The sequence below is a fragment of the Salvia splendens genome, chromosome 5, assembly GCF_004379255.2.
Source record: "Salvia splendens isolate huo1 chromosome 5, SspV2, whole genome shotgun sequence".
Classification (NCBI taxonomy): domain Eukaryota; kingdom Viridiplantae; phylum Streptophyta; class Magnoliopsida; order Lamiales; family Lamiaceae; genus Salvia; species Salvia splendens.
Genome location: NC_056036.1, coordinates 10,526,967 through 10,537,616, shown reverse-complemented (window position 1 = coordinate 10,537,616; position 10,650 = coordinate 10,526,967). Strand labels below are relative to the sequence as shown.

The following is a 10,650-nucleotide window of genomic DNA, read 5'->3' as shown; positions in this document are numbered from 1 at the left end:
ACGAGGAAGAAGCCGCAGCTATTCGGCGCGAATTTTTTATTTTTTTTTTACATTTCAATTCACCTATAAATACACCCCACTCCATTCATTATTTTCACACCATTCAAACACAACATCTATACAAATTTCTCTCACTACAATTTGGGGTCGGAAATGAACAATTTGTGGAGAGACAACTGGAATGCTCTGATTCAACAGGTGCAACAGGATGTAGCGGCCCGTTTGGCGGAGGAGACGGAGGATGCGGAGGATCCGATCCCTCGCACCATTACTCATCGGCGGACAATCCCACGAGACCACGTCGGTGCTCACCAACGTTTAATGTATGATTACTTCGTGGATAACCCCCGTTATCCACCCGAGATATTCCGCCGGAGATTCAGGATGTCGCAGCGGCTGTTCAACTATATAGCGACGAATTTGGCGGAGCGTTACCGGTGCTTCACCCTCCGGCGTGATGCGTCTGGCCGGATCGGGTTGTCCACACAACAGAAGTGCACCGCTGCAATCCGACAGCTTGCCTACACTGGACCAGCGGACATGTTCGATGAATACCTATAGATGGGTGAGACGACTAGCCTCACGGTGCTTAGGCAGTTCTGTAAGGGGATCCGAGAAATTTTCGGTGGGGAGTTTCTACGGAAGCCCAACCCGGATGAGTGTCAGCGCCTACTTGATATGCACGGGTCGGTGCACGGCTTCCCCGGAATGTTAGGAAGCATCGATTGCATGCATTGGGAGTGGAGGAACTGCCCTGTGGCATGGAAAGGTCAGTTCACTACTGGATTCAAAAGCAAACATCCAACGATGATACTGGAAGCCGTGGCAGACTACCGTCTGAAGATCTGGCATGCGTATTTCGGCGTGGCGGGTTCGAACAACGACATCAATGTTCTTCATTCGTCGCCTCTCTTCAACGAGGAGTGCCGGGGGGAGGGGCCAGAAATCAGCTTCGTAGCCAACGGTACGCAGTATAGTAGGGGCTACTATTTGGCAGATGGAATATATCCGCGGTGGCCCGTATTCGTGAAGACTGTCCGCCAACCGGTAGGACCGAAGAAACAATATTTTACGCGCAAACAAGAGAGTGCTAGGAAGGACGTTGAGCGGGCTTTTGGTGTCCTCCAATCGCGGTGGGCTATTATACGGTGTCCGGCACGAGTTTGGCACGAAGATTATGTCGCGAATATTATGTTAGCCTGTATCATATTGCATAATATGATAATAGAAGATGAAGGATTTGCGGCAGAGCGATGGGCGCCGGAAGAGGGTGCAAGTACAAGTCACGGTGTCACCTCCACGCCGATCCAGATGGGCGTACCACGGAGCAATGAATATTTGATCCAACGCTTCGCTGATATGCGCAGGACCACATCACATAACACACTGCAGGCCGATTTGATTGAAGAAGTATGGGCACGTAGGGGAGGTAGTGGCGTTGTGTAAACTTGGTAGTGATTTGTACTAGATTCAATGTAGTGTGTGATTTTAATTTTAATTTAGTGTGTAATTCTAATTTTAATTTGTATTGTATTTGTATTTTTATTTTTATTTTTATTTTTATTTTTAATTCGTATAGTCGGCCTTTCTTAATCCACTAATTAGAGCCCGATAAATTTGTTAATAATTACTTGATATATTATAAAATGAAAGTTGATTATAAAATTTTGGGGCTATTGGAGTTGTCCACTATAGTGGCGGAAATATAATTTTGGGGCTATGGATAAAAAATTGGGGCTATGGACAAAAAACTGGGGCGGAGCTATTGGGCGTGTCCACCTTATAATGGACACCCTAATATAGTTCTCCTAGTATTTTGAAAATACAAGACCTAAAAAAGTCGAAAACCTCAATTACTATTAACTCTCTTCAGAATATCTTAAAAATGTTTGCTAAAACAACTTATTTCTAAAAATGTTTGCTGTGTTGCCAACCAAAACTAAAAACTACTACTCAAAAAAAAATGCTAATATACAATAAAGTATCATGGGACAGGACCGGGCTTGAAACGAGTTAGACATTATTCATATAAAAAGAAGTGATGAATAATGCATAAAAAGTGAGCCTAAATATTATTCATATTTTGGCCACACATTTGTCGGATAACAAAAACAGGTAACAATGCCACTGAAACTTTTCCATAGCAGCCTCTTTCCCACAGCAAAACGTCCACCTTCATCACATCATCTCGCATCCCATCTCTTCTCCGCACCTGTGCTGTTGCAGTGGAAGAATCGAACCACAACGATTCAGCTCAGAAACCCGAGGCGGAGGTTCCCTAGTGCTGCAATCTCAGCCTCATCAGCACCACTCGATTTAACAGAGGATAATATCGAGCAAGTCCTCATCGATGCTAAAACAGAGGCAAGTTCGTCCTCGCAACTCTCTCTCTCTCTCCCTGCATTTACCTCACTCACACTTTGATTAATTTGTTGCAGCTGGGACAGCTCTTTGACACTTCAGTTAACATAACAGGTGATACTTCTCAACTGTCACCATGAATTTTTCAATGTGTAGTAGTATCTGATAATGTGGATTGGATAGGAAAAGTGGAACTTGCGGAATTGGATGGACCCTATGTGAAGATCAGGCTCAGCGGCCGATTTTGGCACAAACGTTCCACGGTTTTGGCTAGGTTGGGGAATTACTTGAAGCAGAGAATACCTGTGAGTGCTGCTCAATCCACTTTGTGTCTGCTAATGTTTTAATATGATCCTAATGAGATCATTTCTGGGCTTCCAGGAAATATTGGAGGTGGATATTGAAGACGAGAAGCAGCTTGATGATAGCCCTGCAAACTTTTGACACTGTTAGATTTATCATCAACTATCTCAGTTTTTTGGAGCTTCAACATTGATTGTTCATAATGAATCATTTCACTATTCAATTGTTACAACCAATCTACTGCATATTCCTAGCCTTGCAAGATGTAACTACAAACAGGAATGGTAGATAAAAATTGAGGTGTATAATCCAAATCCCATCTGCTTAGCAAGAACACCAATACATCAACTTAAATACCCAAAGCCAATTTCAGGAATGAATGTGCAAGCACAGATGCCTTTATCCATATTGTTCCACACAAATGTACTGCTACATAACAATCCATAAAAAGTACAAGAAGAGGACAACAAGGCAAAACAGAGAGCAGCGGTTTTTTATTATCGCTCAGAATGCAATAGCACAGCTCCACAAACGATTTCGATCTCTCAGGTACCTTTCCCTTGCTGGATTTGCTGAATAAGAGCTGTGGCGAGATGCAGCGTTGCTTCCAAACGTTTCTGGGGATCAGTGTTTGCATCATCTTGCCCGGCAATTTGAAGCTGCTGTGGCTGGTTTAACTGAGGCTCTCGTTGCGATGCAACTAAGTTTGGGGACTGATGCAGCAACTGCCGCACTTGATCGTACTTTGGTGGTGGGAAATTGGTTGACATCTGATCATTAGGTAATCCATAATTAGGGGGAATTTGGGACTGGTAACCTTGTTGAATCATGTTTCCTCCTGATGGTTTATACTCTCCTGAACCCGATACGCTACTCAATTGTCTCTTTTGCCCGATAAGAGACGATGCCAGCTGAGAATCAACTGACCGCATGTCGTTAATAAAAGGTGGTGGAGGCGGCAAGTAAGGCCCCGAGGGTGAAACTGAATTCTGATACACCGAGTCATTCTGGAACGAGTTACATGGAGTTTCTCGGTTTTCGTTTGGAGGAAGGAATCCATGGCTAGAACCAGGAGGATCTAACCTCAAGACAACACCAGAGATGCACACTTTACCTTGTACTTTCAGAACTTTCTCAGAGAACTCTGAAGGAGGTACGAGAAATAAGGTGTTCCTTTCATCCAATTTTACGACTGCTGCCCGCTGCTTCTCCACAAGATAACTCGTGAATTCGTTGTAATATGAAATGCCAGGATCATTTGCTGGGGCGAAAAAGACAGCTGAAGCAGTAGCCGCCTGATAATAATGCTTCGCAAGCATGTCTAAGCTAGTCCTCGCTGTACAATCAAGAATTTCAGGCCTGCACATTCAAAATCATTTCATGAGTAATCTGGTAGCATAAGGGGAAAGAGGTAACGAAAAGGGCTATATCCAAGTACAATTGATAAAATAGTAAAAGTCACATATCGTTTCAATAAATTCTCCGGAGCAGCCATACTCCTCCAGATTCTATTATGTTTCCAATGGGAAAAAATGTCTAAACGAGAAAAAATTGGATGTGCTTATTTATCTTTGTAGCATATCAAGTGTACTATGACTACTATCTGATAAGCGGAGGGCTAAACAGATTCCCGATAAATGTGAAATAGTTACTGCAGCAATTTCTGCCAAAATAAAACCTTGAAAGCTTCTGGGAAACCGATAAGCATGATACCTGTTTAGAAAAGGATTATTATAGGCTACTACTTACAGGACAATGTCCGGCGGTTTACCAACAGGGAGGCAGCGAGCACGACAAACAGTTGTTCCTCCCTTAGCTATCATACCCTCCCACCTCCACACTTCTTTTGAGGAAGATTCACGAGAATCCGGAGTCAATTTTTTCCTATCAAAGGGAGGCATCATCGGCATAGGAGCAACCTGAAAATCGTCATATGGTGGATTCGGATTATCACTCCTTTCCGCAAATGGTTGGCCAGTGTTCATCAAACGTTCAGAAATTGGCCTACCACCTGAATGTCTGGATCTGTCATTGATATCAAGGAGACCAGACTGAGAAATATTACGAGAAGGCATTCGCTTCGATTTCTCTAAATCAGACAGTGGATATTCTGGCAACTCATTATCAGTAACAAATGTGGTTGTCTTCACTTTTTTTACCCCATGCAAGGGAGAGACATCTTCAGGCAAATCCCACGGATCATCATAGATAGGACCTTGATGAGGATAACCTTCAGGAGAGAATTCACGAATATGTGCTCTCATGTTCCTTGGATGGCTATGGGGATGATCATAAATATCTGTGGATATCCCAAGCTCAGACCCTTGCCTGGGGAATCTCCTCCGTTCATGGATATTATTCCTCCCGGAACAAGAATCAGTATGCCTCGTGTTACGATCACCATAATCCAGATGTGGCTCATTAGGAGATCTGATGCTGTGATCCCTGGACATATGACCATAGTCCCTATCAGATCGAAAGTCGTCAAAATATTCAGTGCGTCCATGTTTTCCAATGTGTGGTGAAGGAGGAGCATTTGAGCTCCTCTCTCTGTTTGATGGCCCAATGTCATTCTTTGCAAAACAAATATTTACACGGGGATTTCCAAATAATTTACCCTGCAGTGTTTCTTTAGCATTGCAGGCTGCCATCACATCTCTAAAACAAACAAATGCATAAGTGCGACCTGGAAACGCAGTTATCTTCTCAATGTCACCAAATGGTGAAAAGGCCTTTCTCAAAACAAATTCATCTACTTTCAGCTGGGCAGGAAATCCAATCCACAAGACCTCACTTGGTTCTGCATTATTGTCACTCATCTTGGATTTTCTGTGATGTGATAACTCAGGACTAGAGTAACGCATTCTTGAGTCCCTCGAGGAATAGGGAGACCCTCGTCCCCTGGGATATGGATTATCCCTCTGTTCGCACTCAGAGTAATAATCTGCATCACGTGGTGGAGCTAATGATTTTTCCTGCAAATTTGAACTCCATTACTACTCCATTACTACTATTGAATTACATACTTGAATTGTTCAAAATCCATAACTTCTCTCTCTCTCTCTCTCCATATCAATGTCCACTGATTCTTCTCCAATAAGGCATATCAGGTTTTACTGTTAAATATATTAGCAAAGAGAATTCACAACTTCACATTATATACACTTGAGATAAAGAAAATTGAGTAAGTACTGAAAAGAAAAATCCACCATCTTATTAACCATATCTTTTTTGCACCAGAGAAGCAGTGCCTGAATTCTAAGAAAGAAATTTCACTGTGGCATAAAAACTGGAAAAAGAAGAGCCATGATAGTTAGACTCCTCTTCAAAACTAAAAAGTAGATAATAAATCAAAAGATTCAAAACGTTGAGAAACAAATAATAAAGGACAAAGTCTATTCAGTTATGTGAACAAACAGAGTATTTCACATTTTTTCACCATAATAGCAACATATAAGCCTTCAACCAGCAGTTTGATATTGAGTTTTGCAACCACAAGAAACTGAACATGTAATTATTGTTCACTAATTAGATGGTATACAAGCTGAAAGAAAGGAAAAATCCCTCAAAAGATAAAATTGATACGCTCAATATGTACATACATGTCTATGCATGAGGGAGAGTGAGAGTGAGACTGAGTGTGAGGTTATCTGCTAAGGGTACCAAGAAAAAAATTCTGCATATAGCATCTAAACAGGGAGATGCATCCAGCAAAAATTCTGCATATAGCATCTAAACAGGGTTGATTGTCTTTCATCTGCTTAATCAAGGTTTTTTTTTATTAAAATGGCTCGCTGCAGCTACTACATAACTCTACATGCCAATGAAGCAAGCAACTTCACCAGTATCCTTATAGCAGAATATTAATGCTGAGAAGATATTTCAAAGAGTGCTTTATGACTTTATCTATATTATCAAACAAAAGTATTAAAAACATATAAAAATCACAACTTCCACTGAACAGAGAAAAGGTAAATCAATTGGATTCAGGGGAAGAATTTATTTACACATGACGCAGAAATCAGAAAAGGCAATTACCATACAGCCTTCTGCTTATTGCCAACAACTTAGAGAATCACACGACTACATCATGCATTCATTTTGCCTGAAAAGCATGTCAGTGAACCAAATCCAGAAAGCTAGGAGTTGGAATATTACTAGGAAAAGTTTATCAGTGTCCTTTTATTACTTATAGCACGGTCAGAGCAAGAAACAAATATATAGGTTTATGGCTTAATCGATTCAAGAGAGCATTTCACTTTTCATTCATTGACCTCACATGCTTACTTTAGCTGTATGTGATTTTCTATCTTTTGTTGGAGTCTAGATGTGCTGGATATGGGGCATGCATTTGAAGGTGAGTTGTATAGGTACTGTGTTTCATTGAAATATCAGCTCTTTTGACCCCATCCTGAAGTCTTGGTACCTATCAGTCTATCACACATACGACACTAATGCTATATACCGAGGATAGGCAACTAAGGTGACAGTTTACACCTTTTCTTTGGATGAGATTTCACCAGACAGCTGGATTCTTCCATGGATACATGTAGCTCAACACACTGGACCATGAAGCATACTGGACCATGAATAATATGATCTTCTTCTCCCAAAAATACAATATCATAAAGATGTGTATCATGAGCCAAATATGTTATTTAGTGCTATAAAATGAACGGCTTAGACTTATCTCCTCGGAGATATACAGACAGTTTTCTCCATCTTCATTGTTTTCCACCTTTGGAAAAAAATAACTTGTGCTTCTAATAAAATCACTGGCTGACAGGTACAAGCTGTGAGAAAACATATAATGATATGCTTGGTGTTTGATGCAATGGAGTTACAATAGCCTTTTTGCAAAATACACGAATGGATATAACTTGCAGTGTTTGGTCAGAAATAACAGTGCTGAACAATAAGTTCAATAGATTAATATGCATTTGTGAGGGTCTAAAGTTGCATACTAGCATTGTGTTGATATGAGCACTGTCCTGTTTGATTTGAACAATGAAGTAGAAACCCATAAAAGGTTCATTGTAGTAAGTGCATAGTTTGCTGTTTGTCCACCATGGTGTAAAATGTTGCCTTTGTAGCAAAGCTCTGACATATAAGACCACAAACGAGACATATTATGGTTCAAGGACAGGAACTACAAATTCAGTCACCCTACACCGTTCAACTAGTTTTAACTTTTCGAACACGTCTGGAGATATGTGCCTTGGAGGGGGCCTGCTGATAAATGCCAACTCTATTCATGTGCAATTCAAGTTCACAGCAATTAGCAAGAATATGAAGTCTGGTTTTTCTGGCGACTGACTGCCCATATGTAAGAACTAAGAAGTAACTCAACTACTTGGCAAGCAATGGATATGTTCAATATTTAAGCCTTATTTTTGCTTGCATAACTTTTTTCATCTAATGCAAATATTTACTAAAGAGGACATCCAATCAGTGTTGTTAGGAGCGCGGGCGCACAAGAATGGCACAAAGCATCCATGTTTTGATGGAAAGATCCATGTGTAAAGAGGGAAGCATTGATTCAGCACCTTGGAGTAATTGCACTTGATGTAAGATGTTGTGCAAGAGCGAGCAAAACTCATGCTAATTAATTGGAAAGCAGTGAGTGGAACAAAGTGAGGATTAGAATCTCAGTCATTAACAAGTAGACTACATAAGTATAATTGTCTACTTTTTGTTCCTTCTCATTTTGTTATGCCAGCTGAGGAGAGTGAAAACCTTTAAATAGTAACTGATGTGCAAGAATGAGATGGAATTGATTGTGCAAAGATTCAAGTCTCCATGTTAGCATTTTTGAATCTTCTGCAAACTTGACTAACCATAGATTCCATAGAACAGGGCAAGTAATATACTTAACATAGGAAAGACATCAATACAGAACGAGAAGAAAATAAGACAAAGATTGACAGAACTAACCGCCTTGGCATACTCAATCCTAAGTGGATTGCCTTCGATATCAAAACCTTGAAGCTCTTTAAATGCATCATAGGCATCTTCTTTACTTATATAATTAATAAAAGCATAGCTCCGGCCTGGTTGGACTGCAATGCTCTCAAGCTCTCCAAAGTGTAAAAAGAGATGAGCTACATCACTTTCAGTTAAGTTATGAGGAAGATTTCCAACCCAGAGGTGCCTTGATGGCGGATTACTTTCTCGACGATGGTAGGATCTATCTTCTGATCTTGAAGGGTAATCCCTACGAGGTCTGCCTCTTCCTTCTCTGAAGCTCTATAGAGCAAAAAAAATGTTTACATTAATCAACCTAAAAGATGCCCACATAGTTTCTAAATGAACACGCCATTAAAATATTAGACCATCTAGTAAGTTAAAAAGAGGGATAATCCTGGAAATTGGACTCCATCGAAAGATGTAGCATCAATGCCAGAAATGAATAACAACCATACAGAGAAAGGAAATACACTAATAACAGCAATTTAATTTCCATTATATAAATATATGGCAGCGCATAGTACAACCAGAGGCAGTGCAGATTAAAACCGAAAATCTTATCAAGATGATGTGAATACTTGGCTACATTGCAGATTTCATATTTCTTCTGACGTTACAGTAACATTAAACCTGGACTGAACACCTAACTCTCCGCGCATTAGAAATTTCGGATACAAACCAGAAAATTCCGGAAGTCAAGCCAATTCCACACTAATGCACATTGAAGTAATCATTTTAAAATCAAATTCGATAGACATGCTGGTGCGGAATCGGGGTCGTTGATGACCGGAACAACAACCGGAATTGCACCTACTTGAATTGAACTACGAACAGGAGAATAGAACGAAGAAGAAGAAGCAATTTGCATTAAGATCTCGAATGAATTACAATTGAAGAGAATTCATCTTATATAGAGATGTAACTCTCGTAACTAACTTTCATCAACCTAATCAACTGGCAGTTATGAAACTAACTAACTGAGCTGACTACTCTTCTTTCTGCCACGTGTCCTCTGCTTCGGTTACTCCTCTTCTGCCACGTGTCCTCTGTTTCCGTGCTTATTTCGTATTGTGCTCACTTTCATGCACCAAATCTCCCCCCCTCCAATTAACCTTGTCCTCAAGGTTGAAAATGTGGATAACGCTCTTGAATGTCGTGTAGAAATTCCCAAGTAGCATCTTCCGGGAAGGAATTCGCCCAATGTATTAAAACTTGGGTCGCCGGTTTGTTGCCACGCTTCACCAAACGTCGTTCAAGTATTTGCACCGGTTCCAAGAATGTGGAGTTTCCTACTGCTGGAAGTGTGCCGTGTAATTGAGACAAAGGTCCCATCTTCTTCTTCAATTGGGACACATGAAAAACAGGGTGTATTTTTGAATCAGCCGGCAACGCTAACTTGTATGCCACTTCACCAAACTTATCAATGATTTTGAAAGGGCCGAAATATCTGGGGCTCAACTTATGGAATTGTCGGTCGCGTAATGTGTTTTGGCGATATGGTTGTAACTTCAAATAGACCCAATCACCCACATTAAATTTGCGGTCGGATCGACGCTTGTCATGCTGCTGTTTCATTCTCTTCTGGGCGCGTCCAAGGTGATGTTTGAGGACTTCTAACATAGCTTCCCTTGCCAACAAACTCTCATTAACATCATGAACCGACGAATCACCTTTGAAGTAAGGTATGTGAATAGGTGGAGGGTATCCATATAATGCCTCAAAATGAGTGGTTTGTATGGCTGAATGGAATGAGGTGTTGTACCAAAACTCCGCCAAGCTAAGCCATTTGCTCCAATCGGTCGGTTGGTCACCACACATGCAACGAAGATATGTCTCGAGGCAACGATTAACCACCTCTGTTTGGCCGTCAGATTGTGGATGGTAGGCGGTTGACATGTGTAATTCAACACCTTGTAGCTTAAAAAAATCCGACCAGAAGTTACTCATGAAGACTCTGTCTCTATCGCTGATAAGGATACTCGGTAAACCATGAAGCTTGAAGATGTGGTCTAAGAAAGC

At 40.9% G+C, this 10,650-nt stretch overlaps 2 protein-coding genes across 2 annotated transcripts; one reads left to right on the top strand and one right to left on the bottom strand.

Annotated features, from left to right (window-relative positions):
• The first annotated feature begins 2,067 nt into the window (after window positions 1-2,067).
• Window positions 2,068-2,893, top strand: LOC121803448. Its single transcript, XM_042203113.1, has 4 exons — window positions 2,068-2,364; window positions 2,439-2,475; window positions 2,545-2,666; window positions 2,743-2,893. The coding sequence occupies exons 1-4, from the start codon at window positions 2,122-2,124 to the stop codon at window positions 2,803-2,805; spliced, it is 465 nt and encodes a 154-aa protein (XP_042059047.1). The 5' UTR covers window positions 2,068-2,121; the 3' UTR covers window positions 2,806-2,893.
• Window positions 2,894-3,033: 140 nt separating this feature from the next.
• On the bottom strand, window positions 3,034-9,484 carry LOC121803447 (flowering time control protein FPA-like). The gene is made up of 4 exons (XM_042203112.1): window positions 8,997-9,484; window positions 8,599-8,910; window positions 4,414-5,639; window positions 3,034-4,023 (listed from the first exon to the last, which is right to left on the bottom strand). The coding sequence occupies exons 1-4, from the start codon at window positions 8,997-8,999 to the stop codon at window positions 3,210-3,212; spliced, it is 2,355 nt and encodes a 784-aa protein (XP_042059046.1). The 5' UTR covers window positions 9,000-9,484; the 3' UTR covers window positions 3,034-3,209.
• Between the last annotated feature and the right edge of the window lie 1,166 nt (window positions 9,485-10,650).